General features: G+C 34.1%; 3 protein-coding genes across 4 annotated transcripts; 2 read left to right on the top strand and 1 right to left on the bottom strand.

Annotated features, from left to right (window-relative positions):
- Positions 1–9: 9 nt before the first annotated feature.
- Positions 10–7,510, top strand: LOC107422325 (uncharacterized). Its single transcript, XM_048477104.2, has 5 exons — positions 10–240; positions 585–785; positions 1,164–1,376; positions 2,591–6,094; positions 6,489–7,510. Exons 1-5 carry the CDS (start codon positions 201–203, stop codon positions 7,163–7,165), a joined length of 4,635 nt encoding a protein of 1,544 aa, XP_048333061.2. The 5' UTR covers positions 10–200; the 3' UTR covers positions 7,166–7,510.
- Positions 7,511–10,364: 2,854 nt separating this feature from the next.
- On the top strand, positions 10,365–13,141 carry LOC107422317 (uncharacterized). Of its 2 annotated transcripts, none has more exons than XM_048478119.2 (3): positions 10,365–10,482; positions 11,554–11,931; positions 12,603–13,141. In XM_048478119.2, the coding sequence occupies exons 2-3, from the start codon at positions 11,580–11,582 to the stop codon at positions 13,010–13,012; spliced, it is 762 nt and encodes a 253-aa protein (XP_048334076.2). In that variant the 5' UTR covers positions 10,365–10,482; positions 11,554–11,579; the 3' UTR covers positions 13,013–13,141. The 2 variants fall into 2 exon arrangements, with proteins under 2 accessions (XP_048334076.2, XP_015887238.4); XM_016031752.4 differs by having other exon boundaries at positions 12,594–13,141.
- LOC107422319 (ABC transporter B family member 9) lies at positions 12,650–19,691 on the bottom strand. Its single transcript, XM_048477102.2, has 12 exons — positions 19,398–19,691; positions 18,735–18,789; positions 18,059–18,234; positions 17,714–17,935; positions 17,322–17,560; positions 16,710–17,235; positions 16,313–16,586; positions 15,403–16,075; positions 15,068–15,296; positions 14,647–14,913; positions 14,279–14,542; positions 12,650–14,198 (listed from the first exon to the last, which is right to left on the bottom strand). The coding sequence occupies exons 1-12, from the start codon at positions 19,680–19,682 to the stop codon at positions 13,551–13,553; spliced, it is 3,858 nt and encodes a 1,285-aa protein (XP_048333059.2). The 5' UTR covers positions 19,683–19,691; the 3' UTR covers positions 12,650–13,550.
- Between the last annotated feature and the right edge of the window lie 1,605 nt (positions 19,692–21,296).

Below are 21,296 nucleotides of genomic sequence, written 5' to 3'. Positions count from 1 at the left end.
TAGCGTTGGTTGAAAAAACAGTCTTCTTTCTCTCTCTCTCTCTCTCTCTCTCTCTCTTCCTACAGTGTCCGTACAGAAAACACTCTCAATAGAGAGAGAGAGAGTATCTAGACTTGGAAAGGACTTCTCGCTAGTCTCGGTGTTTGGTCGGCTTTCTTTCTCATTTTCTTTTGGGATTTTCACTCTGTTCCTTGAGACATATGGATAAAGAAGATCATAGAAAAAACCATAATTCATCAGGTTCGGCTAGATTTTGGGTTTTACCTTCTTTTTTTTTTTTTTTTTTTTTTTTTTTTTGGTTTTTTAACATGTTTTGGAAAATGGTTTCTGGGTTTTAGAGATCTTTTATTAGATTCTCTTGGGTTTATTTTTATTATTTTTTTCTTTGCTATTCTCCCATTGGAAAGCCAAAAAATCTTGGTTTTTGTTTGTATATGTTTTAAAAAATTTTGTTATTTATTTATTTATTTTTTCGGGGTTTTGGAGATTTTGTTATTATTATTATTATTATTATTTTTTAATTTTGCTTTTCACTTCTAAGTGATTAGTGAATTCTTGGTGTGCAACTTGAATTTTTGTTGCAGGCCATGAAAGCCATTCAGTCCATGTCTGTCACAAATGTGGATGGCCATTTCCAAACCCACACCCCAGTGCAAAACAAAGAAGGGCACATAAGAAGATCTGTGGAACTATTGAAGGTTACAGGTTGGTTGACTCGGAGGAAAATGCCCATTCGAATCATTCTTCTGATGAGCATCTTTCTGATGAAGACCAAAAGATTCACAGTGAGAATTTTTGTTCTTTTTTGAGATTCTTTTTTTTTTTTTTTTGTTTTTTTTAATATATTTTGTTTTTTCCTTTATCTCATGTTCTGTTTGGTTGTTGAGAAAAATATTGAAAGTAAAGTAGATGTGATGTGAATGTTCCACCTCAAAATTCGTTTTAAGTGGGTACAGAATGGACATTACATTGCTTAGTTTTGTTGATGGTTAACTTTTTGGGGGAAGGAAAAAGCTATTTGTAACTTGTAGGTTTAACTGGTCTCACTTCGCTGGCTTTGTTGATGCTGAAATGGGTGTTTATTTTTTATTTTTTATTTTAATTTTTATTTTATATATCTTCTTATAGTGTTTATAATATATTTGTGAATTTGTCTGTGTAAGGTCCGAAATTCTTTGAAGCGATTGACAAGCCTAGTGGTAGAGCCGGGGAAACGTCAAATAGATTTGAAGATGATGTGTTTTCGGATGCTGCTGCGGAATTTTTAGACAGCGGATCTGGTGCGGGGACCCGAGAACAACCTCCAAATGATGTGGACAATATTCTTAAGAATGAGACGAATACCATCCAATCAATTAAGAATGATCCAACTGCTGGTAAGCTTTTTAAGTGGATGGACATCCAAGTTTTGTCAGCTTTTTATTCTTTTCTTTGTAAATTGTTAATATTTTTTTAAGTGCAACATCCCATTATGGTAGAAGAATTTGCTTTCTTATATATAATTAATTTCATACAGGCATTTCAAATGTTTAAAAAAATGAGTTGGAATTAAACTGTTTATCCTCCAAATGAAATTGGAGATGCATGAGAATAGTTTTGAATTTTAGTTAGAAAAATTGATGAATTAGGGATCTTAACAAAGTAACCTCTCTTTTTCCATGATAGTTTATCATTTCGTCCTTTTTTTGAATGCTTAAGCTGTTGGGATTTGTTAAATGTCCCTTTGGCATTTGAAGTAATTAGCTGCTTTTTTTTTTTTTTTTTTTTTTTTTTTTTTTTTTTTTTCACTTTCAGATAATATTATGTTCCTTAGAAGAATTGAAGATACAACTAGGATTAAGTATTATGCATTCATTTTGTAGAAATAATTATCCTATCTAGATTTTGCTGAGTCAAAATTATTCTCAGTAAAACTCTCTTTAGTTTCAAAGTACACTGTAGGAACATACCAGATTATCTGCTTCAGAGATCATGTATCAATAATTTCAACTTCAGGAGCAATGGTAAAACTATCAATCTATGAACTTACTTGAGTGTAGCCATTTAATACAAAAGTGCTGATGGGTAATACTGTGTCCAGATTTGGGACCCTTTTAGATTAGACCAACATGGGATATTAACTTTAATTTCTTATCAAATAAATTACTTTTTTTTTGGGTTAAATAAGTTTGAAGGTTTGTGAAGTCAATATATCTACTTGTGGGTAAACTATTCTTCAAATTCTAGTTGGGAATAAATGTAGAACATAAAATCTTATTCCAATACTCAGGTCTTTACCTAGATAATGAGAACCCACTAATTTTTTCATATTTCTTCAACATATGCAATCTGTAGCTATTGAATTTTTATTCTGTATATCTGTTATGAGTATGTAAAAAGTATGGCGCAAGAATCATGTACACATGATACTTCACTGCTTTAGTAATTAGTAGTTGAATGTATGCATCAGATATAGCTATTATGCCAAATGGGATTCTGGTGATTAATTCTTTTGTTTGGCAGATGCTCCTTTATTTATTTGTTTATCTATTTATTTCTCTCTTCTATTACATTTTATTGACAGAGCAATTATATTACTGTTAATGTGCAGAAACTAGTATCCCTCTAAGCAATGCTACTGCCAGCCATCCTGAAATTCCAGGGGCTGCCAGTAATCAATTGATGACTGAGCCAGAGTTGCAAGAACCTCCATCAAGCTTTACATTCAATACTACAAGTTCTGTTGCAGAATCAATAACTGAAGATTCATCCCCATTGCTTCTTGGTGATAAAAGTGGATTAACTGATGACTTGTATCCCCTCAAATCTGAAAGCAGTAAACCTCTAAGCGATGCAACTGACAGCTGTCCTGAAATTCCAGGGGCTGCTAGTAATCAATTGAGTACTGAGCTGGAGTTTCAAAAACCTCCATCAAGCTTTACGTTCAGTTCTACGAGTTCTGTTGGAGATTCAATAACTGAAGATCCTTCCGCGCTGCTTCTTGGTGATAAAGATGGATTAACAGATGACTTATATCCCCTCAAATCTGAAATTAAAAAGGAGGCATTGGATGAGAATCAGAAGATGAATGTCACTAATGATGTTGCCACTTGCTCATTAATATCTGTTGGGCAGGGGAGCGATCTGAATGAAACGAAAGAGTCTGATTTTGGTAGCAATTTACCAGATGAAATGATCCCACCTAAAATAGCTAATGATACAGCTGAGGCAGTGGATGAATTCGAAGAAACAGTTAAAATAATTTCAGAATCATTGCCACCTTTGCCAGCTTGTAGTGTTGTCCAATCTCAGGGAGAGCATATTGAAGGTTTTCCAGGGGCTATTAGCAATCAATTAAGGACTGAGCCAGAGTTACAAGAACCTCCATCAACTTTTACAGTCGGTACTAAGAGTTCTGTTGCAGATTCGATAAGTGAAGATTCATCACCTCTGCTTCTTGGTAATAAAAATGAATTAACAGATGACTTATATCCCTTCAAATCTGAAATTCAAAAGCAGGAATTGGATGAGAATGAGAAGGCAAATGCCACTACTTATGTTGCGACTAGCTCTTTAATATCTGTTGGACAGGAGAGTGATCTGAATGAAAGGAAAGAGACTGATTTGGGCAGTAATTTACCGGATGAAATGATCTCAAATGGTAAAGTAGCTGATGAAACAACTGAGGCAGTGGACAAATTAGAAGAGACAGTTAAAATAACTTCAGAATCATTGCCAGCTGTGCCAACTGAGAGTGTCGTCCAATCACAGGGAGAGCATATTGAAGGATCTCAAGTGAAGATTCCTCAAACTTACCTTCCTCTTGAAGTTGGGTCTGTTGAACATGTGAATGCTTCTGTTGACGAAACAACTGAGGCAGTGGACAAATTAGAAGAGACAGTTAAAATAACTTCAGAGTCATTGCCAGCTGTGCCAAATGAGATTGTCGTCCAATCACAGGAAGAGCATGTTGAAGGATCTCAAGTGAAGATTCCCCAAACTTACCTTCCTCTTGAAGTTGGGTCTGTTGAACATGTGAATGCTTCTGTTGATGAAACAACAGAGGCAGTTGGCAAATTAGAAGAGACAGTTAAAATAACTCCAGAATCATTGCCAGCTGTGCCAACTGGCAGTGTCGTCCAGTCACAGGAAGAGCATATTGAAGGATCTCAAGTGAAGATTCCCCGAACTGACCTTCCTCTTGTGGTTGAGTCTGTTGAACATGTGAATGCTTCTGTTGATATTGTTGAAACTGAGGTGGATAGGAGAGAAGAAATGAAATTTGCAAATTCTGGTGATTTAATTGAAACTGGCAACAGGAAGGAAGAAGGGAATGAGAATGTGCATGTGCTTTCTGTGCCTGATGACATGCATGTAGTAGACCATCCTGAGATCATGATTGAAGATTTCAAGGACCATCATGGTGTGAAATTATATCAATCTGCAACCTTAGAATCATGCAAACCGATTAGGGACAATGGAGAGTCTGTTAAGGGTCCTGTTTCTCAGGACTCATCAGATAGTCATGTTTTGGAGGATAGCACCCAACCAGATCAAGGGAGCAGCATTTCTGTGCTTAGAGAAGTGGCTCTTGAAGAGGAAGCAAACTCATCTATGATCAATGTTAAGAGTGGTGAAAACCAAAGACCAGATGATATTGGAGCCCCTGATCATGCCATGATGGCACAGATAGATAAGAACTTTTCAGTTGACACTCTTGAAGAACAAGAACCTTATCATAACAAAGGAACTAAAAAGGATGAGGAGGATGTTCTTGATTTGGGGTCAAGTCAGTTAAGTGGAGGTGATGTGGTCTCCTCATCAGATAGGAATGTTTCAGAAAATAGCATCCAACCAGATCAAGGGAGCAGCATCCCCGTGGTTAGAGAAGTGGCTCCTGAAGAGGAAGCCAATTCATCACAGATCAATGTCAAGATTAGTGAAAACCAAGGACCAGATGATATTGTAGCCTCTGATCATGCTGTGGTGGCTCAGACAGATAAGAACTCTTCAGTCGGCACTCCTGAAGAACAAGAATCTTATGATGACAAAGGAACTAAAGAGGATGACCATACAGACTCAAAAGTTACTCCTGAATCTGCTAGTATTCTATCAGAAATCCGAGTTAATCCTTCTACCAATTTACAGGAAGGAGATGATGTTGAGATAAATATTGAAAGCGGAAAAGATGCCATAACTAGAGATTTTGGCAATGATGTTGCGGAACATGTGAAAGCTGAAACTGGAGATGACAACAGTAGCAGATTTAAAGGGTATAACTTACAGGATGGACATGATATTGGTAATAATGGGAGTGGAGAAATTGAGAGGGATGATAAGATTGGAGATGCTGGTTATGTTGCTGTGCATGTGAAAAATGAGAATGGAAATGCTATGGACAGTGAACTCAAGGAGGAGCCAGAAAACCCTATCATCACTCTCGATTCAGCTAGTAAGATCTCTGAACTTCAAGTTAAGCCAGCAACTAACTTATGTGAAGGTGATGATGCCAGCGCCAGTGAGAAGGATAAAATTGAGAAGTTTATTAAAGATGGAAGTGAAAGTGGGGATGGACATGCAGAGGAAAATCTGTCACAAAAGCAAACAACCCCCCCTATATCTGCTAGCATTCTTCCAGAATCCCAAAATATTGCAGAAGATTTAGCAGTTGAGTCTATGGAAAAGTTACCGGAAATTGGGTCCACAGATAAGGGCAGTGCTTCAGATTCTAGCAAAGTAGTTAGTGACACAGTTTTTGGTTCTCAGCTAGTTTCAGATGCTCAGATAGGAATATTAGAACATAAACTCAATGTAAATGACAAAGAGCAGGAAGATGTTGTTGTAGTCAGCAGTGCTGCTGTATCAGATAGTGGTGTAGATTTTGTGCCATCACAAAATACTTTGGAAGGCCATGTAATCAAAGAGCAAGATCTTTCTTCTCTAGATGCTGAAACTTCTATTGGAGAAAGCCGTGACCTTAGTGGGGCTACTTCTGGGCTTGGTTCTCAACCTTTGCAAGAGGATAGACAACAGTTAGGTCCACCTGCAGTGGATGTTTCAGTTGACTCGAGTAGCATAAGTGATAGTCTTGAAGGCAACTGGGGATCTATTTCAGGTAGACAAACTTCTCTTTCACGTAATGTGTTAAAACTTTATTGTTCCATGCATTGCTTTTTGCATTTAGTTCAGGACATGTGATTTGCAGAGAGCATAGTTTTTGCATTTATGTACATGAAATATGGTAATAGACATGAAACTTCTCTTTATGCTTGAATAAATTCTCCATGGTAAAGAGTCGTTCTGTTTTTTGTTTTATCACCTTTAGTTGTTTTATGTCTTTTGAAAGGGCGATCATTTTAGGATATCAGTTTCCAGTTAGCTAGTTCAGTAAGGGCAGTCATTTTAGAATATCAGTGTCCAGTTAGCTAGTTCAGTATACTCCTTTTCAGAACGCTACTTTAATGTTTAAAAAACTGATTTATGCTTGCTTGTTTTGCTGCATGGGACAGTGCTTTCTACTCAGTCAGATGCACAAGCTATTATTGATGCAGAAGCTTTACCACCAGCAGGTTCTCAAGGAACAAGAGAGAATGTCCACTCAAAGCAACCAAAAGTTGCATCTGGAAGTGACCATCCTGACAAATCAGAAATGTATGAGGCACCTTCTTTTATGACATTAGTTGAATCTGGAGGTGGGAGAGATAAAGAAGCCACTGATTCTGAAATCCAAACGGTTCAGAACCCACAGCAGTCAAACTCTTCACCATTGCAGGCTGGGTGGTTTCCTTCTCTTACTCATGTCGTGAATGAATCACAAGGTAGAAAGAAGAATGAAGAAAGAATTGCCAAGGTGACAAACTGGAGCACTGGGAAGCAACACACTCCTTTGAAAAACCTTTTGAATGAGGCCTCTCTAGAACACAAACCTAGGTCACCGAACCCCAAAGAAAATCTAGCTCCCAGTCCTCAGAAAGGTGACAAAGCAGCAAGGGATAGTGTTCCAGTAGCTAAAACAGTGAATTCCAATAGGGATCCTCAATCACCTGCACACAAGATTGCTAGTCGAGAGGCTGGAAAAGAATGGGACTCACCGGCAAGGTACCGTTCAGATATCAGTAGAGAAAAGAGGAGAGCAAAGAAGAAACCATACTGGACACAATTTGTATGCTGTTCATCTGTGAACTAGAATCCCAAGTATCTCCTTCATGAAAATATTGAGACGTGGACAACGCTTCACTGACTGATTAATTCTGAAGTTTTGTGATGGTGAAGTTCGGGCTGTAGATGCAAATCTAGTCTTCGCTGGTGTTAGTTGTCATTTTAGTGCTTCTATAAACTATACGTACATAAATTGTTCATTAATTTGTTAGTCATATGGTATATGAGAAGTACTCTGGTGTATGTTAGGGTTACCAACTGGGGGGTATATTGCAGAATGTCATATGAATTTGCTAGGCATATGTCATGTTCGCCTTTGTCTCATTGTAGAGAACTGATACTTTATCATTCCAATGCTGTTTCATATTGTGTTTTTTTTGGTCTGAGGAATGACTCCAATCACTGTGGTGACTGCATGGACTAAGTTGATTAGTATTTTGATTATGGATATTTGCTAATGCATATGAAGCAGATTGATGCAAATTCATTATTTGCAACTGGCTATGGATTAGGCAGATTCCTTAGTATTCTTAATATTTACAAGTGGATAGGAACAGTGGAGGTTTCTCATTTAGCCAGCAGCTACAAGATTAAAGAAAACAAAAAATAGAAACACGGAATTGAATATGGTTGCAAATTGCTTATGTATTAAGCTTTATCAAAGTTTTTGATTAATGTGTTTGTTTTTGCCATTAAAAATGACTACATTTATCATTATGTCATGCTTAATATTTCATATAAAAATAAAAATAGAACACCAGAAACATATACGTTACAAGTTCTTAAATTTCCAAGTTTTTTGTGTTTTTGATCAAGAATATCCATCATAAAAAGAAAAGTTATTATATAGTACATTATATATGGCTTAAAATAATTTTTGATTTTTCAAAGTTTCTGTTGTTTCATATCACTTTTTTCAGGCATGAACCTAAACAAAAACAAAATTAGAAAAAAGCTACTTTTTCTCGTTTGGAAGTACAATTGCAGAATATCTTGTGAATTTATGTTATTTTTCTTCCCAAATTTTTTTACTAAACTTTCTTTCTGTCAATAATAATTCCATAAGTTGATTCAAACGATCAAGCACTTTTTGCACCACCATGTTTGTTGGATTGTTGATCTGAAATTTGCAAAATAGAAGGAACATGGGTAAAGATCTTTGAAGTACTGATATGGTACTAGTCAAAAACACTCTGACATTCAAGTCAATGAAAGTGTTTTAGTTGTTCAAATATAATTAAGATTGTAAAATTAAAGATGCGTACCTTGTATGTAGATCATAATAAATTATTTATACACTTTGACACGAAACTTCCTTAAGGAACCAAAAAACTAGCTCATCAAACCCTAATGGGCTGCATCACTAAGCCATGCATTAGGAAAGTGGAGTTTTCTAAGAGAATGAATTATTACGATCGTATGGCATAGTAGAGATGTATTTAAACTGCTTGTTTAGATTACACATGAAATTCTATCTCAGCCAAATGTCTTGGATGTCCCAGACGAGCTGTCTTAGGTACTATTATTACAGATTGTATCCTTGGACCAACCACATAGCAAGCTTAGGAATATCAACGGAACGGGACGAGATCGGTTTTTAAATTTCCGTTTCCGTTTTCATGGAAAATTTTTCATCCCATCCCCGTAGTTTTTTCCATTTTTTTAAAAATGGGATGAGGACGGGGCAGGACGGTCTTCCCTGTTTATTGTTTATTTTTTATTTTTTATAATTGATATAATTTTTTTTGAAAACTTTATATAAATTTTTTTTTATAAATAAAATATAAATAAAATGATTAAAATGTAATAAAAATACAATAAAATATATCAAGGTCCAAATTTACAATTATAATAAAATATATCTTTAGAAAAATAAAATAGTTCAAATATATAAAATATATAAAAAAAGTAAATATATATGGGCTGGATTCAGACCGGATTTTTTATTCCCCGATCTCAGCCCATCCCCTCCCTGATTCGGATTTTAAAAATTTATCTCGAGCCCGCCCCGCGATCTCAATTTTTCGGAAAAAACCATCTCGTTAGGGATGGTGCACTGCTACTTTTGAGATATATGGGACAGATGACATCCTTAACAAGCTTGAGGTTAAGGCTTGGCTATTCCGGATATACATCTGTGACAGAAAGCTTCATCCAATGTTCAAATGCATATCCAAGCCAAGGAAATTGCGAGATAGCTAGATTGCTTACAGCTTGGTCATCTTCGCTTTGATGTCTAGTTTATTAGTGGCCTATTTTGGTATAGAATTATGATTCATCAGTTACAATGAATCATACCCACATATTACTTTAATAATTTTGAAGCATATAACAAGTATGCATCAATAATACGCCTCACTCTTAAAATTTTTAAACTCAGACTCTGGTGAAAAAACAGAGGGTTTTGTTATTAAGCTGTACTTAAAAAAAGGATTAAGCAGTATAATATACTTGTAGGAAAAGGTTAAAAGGTTTTCATTAACTTTTAACTGAGTATTTCAATTTATAATTTTAGTTAGGAACAAAATTGTTGAATAATTAACCAAAAGTTTTCTTCCTTAGCTTAAATGAAAATATTTTTTAAATTTAAAATTTCATGATAATTAAGTCAAACTTTCCAAATAAAAAAATAAAAATAAAAAACAAACTTAATGGTCAAGAAACTAAATTGTAATTAACCTTAACTAAATACAAGAATGGATCTATTTTGGTAACAAAGGACATATATATGGGATAAATAAATAAATAATTCCTATTGTGGGGTTTTTTGGGAGAAAGATGCAAACAGCATATCATTCCATGAAAAATTAATGAGACGTCAAAAGTAGGCAAAAATTAATAAGAAACTTTTCAGCCAAAAAAAAAAAAAAAAAAAAAAGTTAATATGAAACTTTGCCGTACTTTTTTGGCTTAGATCGTCTGCGATCACTAACACATAGAATCCTATTCTTTCAGCTATTTTCCATTGTACCCTGTAGAAACAAACGACTCCATAGTCAAACGTACAGTCTAACTAAGCATGAACTATAAAAAAAGCAAAGAAAAACCATAAAACACGGAAAAGAAAGTACCAATGACAGATCGACACGTTTTAAAATTCTATTGGCTATTATTTAAGGAATTAAAGTCCCGCGTACTTTTTACCAAAGTTCCATACCTTCATGGCTGCTCCTGTACCTTCCTCTCTGGGACCTTTTATGTACATATTTTTCTCTGTAAATCTACTTCTCAAGGGTCATAGTCCAAACTTTCTTATTTTATTTTATTTTTTTTTTCATTTTTGTTTTTGTGGAAATTTGATGTTGTAGCACCAAAACAGCAAGGAGAAGGCTAATTCAGTTTCTGGTACGTAATTTAACTTATATATATTTATGTATTTTTTTTAGAAGAATTAATAATATATACATATATATATATATATATATATATATATATATATATATATGTTTGTGTATTTATATTGATTTGTTAATAAGGTTTTTACGAGTGACTAGCTAATTAATTTGTGATGAAAATCCTGAGACTTTGCAACTATAAGTCAAGAAAAAGTAATTTTCTTTTTCCGTTTTATACTGTACTATACTTATTTATTTTCCATTTTCTTTCTTAGCATATTATCATCATCATCATCATTTTTATTATTTTGCTGTTATATTTCTTTCTTTTTATTATCAAAAAGAAGCAGGATCAAATACTTCTGTAAAGGAAAGAAATTTATAAACTAACTTTAGAACAGAGAAAACTAAGAAATTTATATGTTACAAACCATTAAAATTATGCTCCGGGCTTTGGAAACCATTAGGGAAAATGAGGGAAAAAAAGGGGTTATAGTTTTTATTGTATTTAATTAAAGAGAAGATGTGATGAAAATAAATATATATTAGTTTTTATATTTTTTTAATATATATATATATTTCTCTTTTTAATTCTTTCCCTTGTATAGATTACAAGCTCGAAAAGAATAATATATTAGTGACTTTTTTCAAAGAATATTGGAATTTTAAATCAAAGAATTGCTTTATAAAAATTGAAAAGTGAAAAACGTTTGAAAGAGTTTTTATAAATTTTGGTCTTGAAAAAAAAAAAATTGTTTAGATTAATTTGTAGAAAGTCAAAAAGTTGATGGAATTTTACTCTAATGGTCATCTGTGTTAAATACTTAATATTTGTACAAAAAATAAAAAAGAAAAAGAAAAATGAGATGCAACGTTCATAAAATGGTAAGAGAAGGCATAGAATTACAAGTAAGAAATGACTATTTTTTGTTTTCCAAAATCTTGTTCAAGTTTCTAGTTGTTTTTAAATTGAAAATCATAACTTTGTACAATTTGGAATGCAAGAGACAATTGGTATACGATTTTTGTTGTTATTTTCTTAGTGGAATTTGACAATAAGTTTTCTTTAATATTTTTGAAGCGGTAAGCAGCAATGAAGGAGCTTTTATGGAGCAAATTAACAAAGATTCTGCCACAGAAAACCAAAAGCTTTTAATGGAAATATTAGAATTACAACATAATGGAAAAACAAATCTGATAGAAAATTCAGCATATATTTACTGCAAAAATCTAACTAATGTCCAAGAAGAAGAAGAGGAAGAAGAAGAAGTTAAATTTAGTGAGAAAAATGAGATAGACGAAGTGTACTCCAGCAGTGAAAATGACAGAGAAATATTTGTAGCAAAGAAAAAGAGTCTTCTGAAAGACCTACTCCTTTTGCCTTTAGGTGGAGAATTTTCTGCTCAAAGTTCTTCCTCACCCACTTCTGATGCTGGTTTTGAGTTTTCAGAGACTAAAGGTACTCTTCATTACAGCATTATATAATGTATATGTATTTTTTCTTTGCTTTGTTAATAGATATATTCTTCATTAGTTAGTATCCTAGAACTTATTGCATTGGTTAGTAATAAATAAATAGTCCAACAGATGAATTTTCAAACCAATAACAACTTTATGTAATTAAGTCATGTCAACTCCATCAAACAATAATAATAATAATAATAATAATAATAATAGTAATAATAATTTTTCTAAGCTTATATGGGTTGAACGTTACAGACTTACATCAGATTGAAGGATTTTGTTTATTAGTATTGAATTGCTTTAAAGCTGAGATTTAAAAATACTTCTATAGTTTTCTGGCATTTTATTCAAATACAGTTTTAATATGTCATTAAATTCATATTAGATCATTGATTGATTTTTAAAATCTGAATCTTTCAAGTGATCTAAGGCTTAATGAAAATAAAACTTAGCTCTAAAACCATTAGGTCGATCTAGTATTAGTTTGGCTCGACTGAAAATTATCGTTGATACTTATAATGTTATGATATAATACGATCCTGTGATAGAGGATTAAAGTTTGAAATCCCGCACTGTCAAATGAAAGGGAAAAAAAAAATGACATTGAAATTAAATTGACACCTGACAGCATTATGAGATATTGTTGTGCACTGGAAGGTATTGCAGGGACTGAACACTTAGAGAATGAAAAAGCTCTACCTCAGCAATATAAATGGTGGGAAGATTTTGAAAGTAAAGAGAAGGCATTGGCTTTAAATTCATTAGTAGAATCAAAAGGTGGAGAAAATATTAGAGTGGACAAATCACAGTGGAGGGAAAAGATTTTTAGCAAGGTAACAAATGTGATGAGAAAGCAACCAACCCCTTTGGAAGTCCGCATGGAAGAGGTGGAAAACAATATAGCTGAAAGCTATAAAAAAAGCATTCTGAAAACGAGGTTAGAAAGTGAGAGGAAAAAAACCAAAGCTTGTTGGGATAAATTGAAATGCTGCTCAAATGTGGAAGTGATTAATGGCAGCAAAAGAAAGCAGCAAGAAAATTGGATAGCACTGCTAGAGAAATATATCCCAGATTAATAGTAAAAGATATATAGGCATTTTTCAGTTTAATTTGCTAATTGACTATTGTTTTCCTTTTGGTCAATTATTCATATTGTTATTTACTCCTGACCCACTATATAACTTAGAATTATGCTATTTTGGATAATTAATACTTCTGACGATTCATATTGATTGAAATATTATCAAGAAGTAATTTTTATTAAATTAGAGGAACTTTGTTATGCAAATATATATTAGTTGCCTTTTAATCGTGACTCTGTTTAACTATTAACATTAAAAATACCTTAACAATTTTACCAATAAAATTTAGGAGGTGATTCTGGATTTAGTGTTTGTTCTTAGTAAATGGTATGCCTTTTTTCTACTTAAAAAAAGGGAAAGAAAAATATTGAATCTTAAAGAATAATCAAAATTAATCTTAATATTGGACAGTTTTCTGTTGAAGCAGGCAACTTCCAATACTCTACAGTCAAAAAGTACAAATGCATACCTCCTACAGCTCTACAAAACCATATATAAAATTTTGTGTATGTGTTTTTTGTTTTCTTTTTTCTCATGTTGAAGAACTCATGTGAAGTGCCAGAAGAGATGCATAGACACCACCACTGACCTTCATCAACAAATCATGAGTTCCTTTCTCAGCAATCACACCATTCTTCACCACTGCAATTATATCAGCCCCTTTGATTGTCGTAAGGCGATGAGCAACAACGACGGTTGTTCTATCCACCATAACTCTATCCAATGCATCTTGTACTACTCTTTCAGATTCTGCATCCAATGCACTTGTAGCTTCATCAAGCAAAAGAATTTTTGGGTTCTTTAGGATTGCTCTGGCAATGGCTATTCTCTGCTTTTGGCCTCCAGATAATTGTATCCCTCTTTCCCCAACAGATGTGTTATAGCCTTGAGGCAATGATGATATGAAGTTGTGTGCATTTGCTGCTTTTGTTGCTGCAATTATCTCTTCCTCACTAATATCACCTTGTTTACCATAAGCTATGTTGTCTCGAATCGTTTCGTTAAAGAGAATTGGTTCTTGGCTAACCAATCCCATTTGTTGCCTTAGCCAACTTAGCTTCATGTTTTGGATCTCAACTCCATCTAATGTTATACGTCCTGAATTTGGATCATAAAATCTCTCTATTAGGCTTATTGCAGTTGATTTTCCGCTTCCACTTTCTCCAACCAAAGCAACAGTCTGCAGGCAAAAAACTCTATATGAAGTACATAACTAGGGAAAATGATAGACAATAGTAGGGTAATGGAGGTGCTCAATACCTTTCCAGAGGGAATACCCAAACAAAAGTCTCTGAAAATTTCAATATCAGGTCTTGTGGGATAATTAAAGCTCACATGCTCGAACTCAATATCGCCTTTTATAGTTGGTAGTGTTGTCCCTTCATTGCTGCTTGAATCAATCTTAGGCTTGCTATCAAGAATTCCAAATATTGAAGCTGCTGAATCCTTGGCTTTGCTAGTGTCAGGAGCCATGGCAGTACTTTGGGAAACCCCCATTGCGGAAAGTACCAAAGCTAAGAAAACCTGCCAAAAAAGAGAGAAAAAAATTGCCAAAACTATGTGGTGGAAGAAATTCTAAATGAAAGATTTGAATATCAGAGGCATTAAAGCAGCAACCTAATATATACCTTAAAAACTTCCCCAAATGTAGCTTTTCCATTTTTCTCAAGTACAGCTCCAATGTAGAAAATGAATGCCTCTATGCAGAAGAGTGCAAAGAAAGAAAAACCAAAGCCTGCACCACTTATGAGCCCTAATCTTACTCCTTGACTCATTGGAGCTTCACACTTCTTCTTGTACATTTCCATAACCTTTTCCTCGGCACAAAATGATGCAACTGTTCTTATGCTACCAACTGCATCATTTGCCACTTGACTGGCTTCTTCATACATAATCTACACACCATCATAGCTTTCTTTAGTATTCACTACAACTAATTCACGAATTAAACCACAACAAAATTTTATGACTAATTTCACGAAGTTCCTAGGTACGAAAATAGTTTATAGTAAGGTTGTTGCTGTAAAACACAGATGAAAGAAGAATGACCTTGGCATCGGCACTGAATCCTTCTAGGAATTTTGTCTCCATGATGCCCTGCACAACCAAAATGGGTGACACAGCTAGAGCTATCAGTGCAAGTATCCAATTAGCTGTGAATGATATGACTATCCCTGCCACAATTGTCGTTGCATTCTGAGCCAACAAGGCCAAAGCATCACCAACAAGACTTTTAATTGTTGAGGCATCAGAAGACAATCTTGCACCAACTGCACCACTGAAAAAGTATATAAATGTATCAGTTTTGACGAACTCATAATGGAAAAGCTTGTGAAACTTGATGCTTCATAAATATGTATATATATATATACATATATACATACCTAGAATTTGCAGCATCATCGAACCAACTGATTTCTTGGTGAACAACCTTCGCAAATGTTAATTGACGAATACGTCGTATCAATCTTCCACCAGCAATTCCAAATAAGTAATTTTGGATTGGAGATGCAACAAAATCAGCTAAACCCATACCCAGAAACATAAGAGCCCAAAATTTGGAATCCTTTCTTAGCTCACTGGGAGGTTTGTAAAACATTTCAATGGCACTCGAGAGTACAAGGCCACATACAGGGAAAAGAACACCATTTACCATGGCAGCAACTGATCCAAGCAATAAAATTGGAAGCTCAGGCTTATTTAGATAGGCTAACCTTTTGATGGAAACTTTTTTACGCATTTCCGGATTCACCTTATTACTTCTTACTGAATTCTCTGGATCATTTGTTTCTTCAATGTCCAGAAAATTAATCGGTGCCGGAATAGAAAAGCTAAGAGTGAGAGAGCGTCTGCTGCTTGATGAACCCCTGCTTATGGATCTCTTTGATGATAATCTCTGGCTCCCAGACCTTGCAATGGACCTGTCAAGTTCAAAACTTCCATTTGCCTTATCATCCTCAGAGGTTTGGGTATTTTCTGTTTCATTAGCTCCTTCTTGAAGCCTTACTAGCTGAGAGTAAGCTCCATCTGGGTCTTTGATCAATTCAGCATGTGTTCCTGAAAAATTCACATTCAATTTGGAAATGTTAACTTTATGAACAATCCGTAGATTTTGAAACCTAGTATAATAACTTTAACTGGGTTACCATTTATAAATAATAAGAAATGAGTTTAGCGAGATTGGACCGTAAATATATATTCTGGTACTGGTACTATGTTAAGTTATTATCAACTTGGAAAACTTATATTGGTAATCCTAATATATATATATATATATAGTTGGTTTCAAAGTACCTTGTTCTACAAGTTTCCCTTGGTGCACCACAGCTATAATGTCAGCATTCCTGATAGTTGTCAATCTATGTGCAACCACTAAAGTTGTCCTATTTTCCATGACTGTTTCCAGTGCCTCTTGAACAATTCGTTCGGACTCTGAATCAAGGGCACTTGTTGCTTCATCAAGAAGGAGAATTCTGGGATTCTTCAAAATTGCCCTTGCAATTGCTATTCTCTGTTTTTGCCCACCAGATAGCTGTGTTCCATGCTCACCAGCCAATGTGTCCAGCCCCTATAGACAAAAATGCAGTTTTCTTAACTACCAAAAGATCCAAAAAACCAATCATGGAATCAAAAAAAAAAAAAAAAAAATTGATGTCAAAATGCAAACCAAGAAAGAGCAATAGTTTTGAACCTTAGGCAACTTGTCAATAAATTTTGCTGCATTGGCAAGCTTAATCGCCATTCTAATCTCCTCTTCAGTTGCATTTCCCTTCCCATAAGCTATATTTTCTCTTATAGTTGTAGCAAATAAAATAGGTTCTTGACTAACAAGTCCAATCTTCTCCCTTATGAATCTAAGCTGCAATTTCCTCAAATCAATACCATCAATAAGTACCTCACCAGCATCCGGGTCATAAAATCTTTCAATAAGGCTGATTACTGTTGATTTTCCGCTCCCGCTTTGCCCAACTAAAGCAGCAGTTTTCCCACTTGGAACCTGCAGTGAAAACCTATCAAAGATCTGCACATCTGGCCTAGCAGGATATGTGAAGTACACATCTTTGAGTTCAATATCTCCGTTCATGTCTTCCAACACAATTCCACTGTTATCAGAGGCATCGATTTTTGGTTTTCGATGGATTGTTTCGAACATTTTAGAAGCTGCAGCTTGCCCTGAAGCAAATGCATTCAAGCATGGGGATGTCTGACCTAATGACCTAATAATCCAAGACCACACCAAAATTAGCAATTTTTGCCAAAATTTGAGTATAATGTGAGGGTATATCTACATATGTTTACTTACATTCCACCTGTCATGATTGCTAAAACTACATTAATGACATCTCCTCCATTGTATCCTTTGTCAATGATTAGTTTAGATCCATACCAAATAGCAAGTCCATAAGTCCCAAAGACAATAAGCCCAACAACTCCAAGTCCAAATCCTGAGACCAACCCTTGGTGTGTTGCTGATTTGTAGGCAGCATTAAGCTTCATGTTGTATCTGTCAATCGCTTTCTTCTCCCCAGTGAAGGATGCAACCTAGCTTGCACATAAAAAATAAAAATAAAAAAGGGAAATATTATACACGCATTTTTATGCTCTAGAAAATCAATTCAGTGTATTTTACATACAAATGTGTGTAGATTTAAGATAAGGGTATATTTATAAATTTAGTATTAATATTTTCCTTACTGTTCTAATGGCTCCAACAGTTTGCTCTACTACATTGCCAGCTTCTGCATAAGCAAGTTGCCCTTGGCTCGACATTTTTGTTATCACCGTTGCAACGACTCCACCAGCAATGATAATGGCTGGAATACATGAAAGCAGAACAAGGGAAAGAAGCCATCCTTTGGCAAAGGCAATAACAAAACCACCGAAAAATGTTGAAACAAGTTGTATGAACTTCCCTACCTGTACATATTATTAGTGTATATGCATTTCAATTAACTAGAAAACTAAAAGAGATTAATGAAAGATGATGGGGAAAAAAAATGAAAGCCTTAGAAGTTTTGCGTGCAACTTTTTTGTTAGTACCTTTTCACCAATTGCATCCTGAATGAGAATGGTATCCCCTGACATCCTCCCAATGACTTCTCCCGTTGTAGTTTCAGTGTCGAAAAAGGCAATGTCTTGCCTTAGTATTGTTTTCAAGTACAAGCCTCGAATTCGAGTGGCTTGTCTTTCTCCAGTTATCATCCAACATGATACCTCTGCAATATGAACCACATAAAAACACCATTAGAGTCTTCTAGATGTAAAGTTTCTTGATAGGACTAACAGGACACTTGAACAGAGCATTTTGTCTAAAAGGATGCTACCTTTCGAAGTAATCATACAATATTAACCACACAAACTGCGATATTACTGGTGTTTATCACCTTTGGTGATAAAAATATTATTGCTCTTAATAATATGGATCTAAATCATCTATGCTTTTAGCAAACAATTGCTACAACAATGACACGGTAAAATTATAGTTACAGATTGCTTCCAGTTTTGATTCAGCAAACTCAACTAGCAAGCCAAGTGAACCAGAAACCAAATAAGGAATATTGCTGAGCTAACTTGTTTATTCTCATGCACAGATCTAGTTTCATGTACTGGACATTATGCAAACACATGGTGATCACTATTTGAGGCATCTTCAAATAAAGTCATTGCAAAAATATTGTTTTTGGGCTTGAAAAGAGATAGGGATAATTGTACTTACGAAGAAATGCAGCAATACCAGTACCAATTGCCAAGTATACAAGGTTCAAACAAAGCTGGAAAAATCACAAAGATAACAAAAGTCAATTCAAAAGCTATCATGAATTATTGCAACAAAAATATAGTGATTGGATTGCTATAGTGGAGCAGTGGGGAGAAAGCTGGATAAGGTAAAAGCTAATACACAAAGATACAAAAGTTAACTTTTTATGCAAATTTCTTGCAAAATACCCATTAACAATTTCCTTCATTCCAAATTCTGATGCAAACCACATTAAATATAAACAAAATTCCATTATCAATTTAGAGCAAACAAAGAAATATCCCAGTTTTTAAGCTACCTAATAAAGAATAATATAAGCTTAATTAATTTCATCAATATAGAATTAATTTTGGGCCTGATCAGTCTAAACTATACTATTGTTGGACAGTGAGGACTCAAACTACTCAATTATGGCCACACATTTTCTCTCAATAGCATCTTAACTTTCTTCATTTAAAAAAAAAATAAATTAAAAAAAAAAATTGGAACATCTATATCACATAAATCCAAAGAGAATATAAAAAATTAAATTATAAAAAAGAAAAAAAATGAAGAATGAAGAATATTTCATTGTGTGTGGTAAAAAAAGAGTCTTTGTACTTAAATTTGTTTGCTGCATACCTGTGAAACCTTATCAATGATATCGGAGCTATTAGAAGTACCAAAAGAATTAATAAGCCGCCCAAAAATGAGAAGCAAGAGAGGCTGCGACATGCCGTTTCCTATGGCAGATATTGTCCCCACAACCATCAACACGACATCCAACCGGTCGGCAAAAGAGAACAGCTTATAAAACGACACCTGCTGCTTATCATCTCCTTTCACGACATGTCGTTCTCCTTCTTTGTTATCAATCCTCGTCGACGACGGCGGCGACAATGACGTCGTCGGCAACACCTTTGCCATCCCTCCTCCATCTCCTTCTCCATCTCCCATTGCTCTCGTTGCAATATTACCTTTGTTTTGCTCAACTTAAATAACCAATTAACTTCTAGATATTATGATGGTTTTGAATATATGTGTGTGTATATATAGAGAAAGATCACATCAGCTACTTCTCTTCACCCTTTTCATATTATGGTTGAAATTTATGAAAGGAGCAAAGAGAGAGAGAGAGAGAGAGAGAGAGAGAGAGAGAGAGGGTAGGAAAGTGTAGAGAAAGTCACGTATGTAGAAATTCATATTACCGCCAAAAGTCATGAAACGTAAATAAGCAAATTAAAAAACAAATAAAAAAAAAAAAAAAGCAAACTTTCTTTCTTGTACTTCTTCATCTATTTAGATATTATTTTACGATAGAAGGAACACGGTGATGTCATTCTCCGTCTGTTTTTATATATAACCTTTGTTTAGACAGTCCATACACGACAAGATCATATTGGAGAGGTTTACTTGACTGAAAAATGTGTACGGACAAAATATAATAATATATACCGTTTTGATTTGTTAGCAGAACACTGGAAACATATATACCTCTAAGTTTAAAATATAATAATACATACCGTTTTGATTTGTTAGCAGAACACTGGAAAAAATATATACCTCCAATTTTACAATATAAGAATATATACCGTTTTGATTTGTTAACAGAACACTGGAAATATATATACCTCCAATTTTAAAGTTAAAATTTTGATCTGGATGAAAATTTCTCTATCTCAAATTATAATAAAAGAAAAACAAAATATCGAGCATCTATGATGTCGTGTGATAGTTGTTAAAAATTGCTACATACTTGTATAATTAGGATTATAGTTACAAATTATTAATTGATATGGTATACTCTCATGCGATAATATATTATAATATTAAATTAAAAACAATATAATTTGAACAAATCATTATTCATAATGTATATTATAAAATTTGTTGGAAACATATTTTTACTTTACGTTAGAAATTGTGTTGATGTCAAATGTAAAATAGATCACTTCAACTAACAATTAAAACTAAGATATCTAATTCGGTTAATTATAACTTTTAGCATTTAATATTGTGCAATGTTATTTGTTAAAACAAAATATATATCCAATGCGTGCAGCCTTGGGTTGGTGTCACTTCTGTAGTCTTTACACTTGCCTTTGGGTTTGATTCCAGATATCCATAGGTAAACGTATATAGCAATATTGTAACAATTCGAATCTAAAAATACCTTTATTACACAAATTTGATTGTGTTTGACTAATTGAATCGTATATAGCTCTCCAAGTTTAACTTTTTGCATCGTAAAGTTTTGCCTTTGACCAATATACTTTCACATAAAGTGCATATATACAAATTTATAGACAGAAGGTATGTCTATTTTTAAGTTACTATTACAAAATTATGATTCTATAAAAAAGGGTGTGAATGAGCTAAGTCGAGTTGAGTATTAACATTTTCAAGCTTAGCTACATGATTTTAAAGTATTCAAGTTCTGCTTAAGCTTAAAAAAGTTTGAAATTACTTGTTCAAGCTCAATCTTGCTCATTCTTGCAAAACTTAAATTTAGCTTGGCTTGCCTCATTACATTATACAAAT

The sequence above is a fragment of the Ziziphus jujuba genome, chromosome 3, assembly GCF_031755915.1.
Source record: "Ziziphus jujuba cultivar Dongzao chromosome 3, ASM3175591v1".
Classification (NCBI taxonomy): Eukaryota; Viridiplantae; Streptophyta; class Magnoliopsida; order Rosales; family Rhamnaceae; genus Ziziphus; species Ziziphus jujuba.
This window is presented reverse-complemented; position numbering and strand designations above follow the sequence as displayed.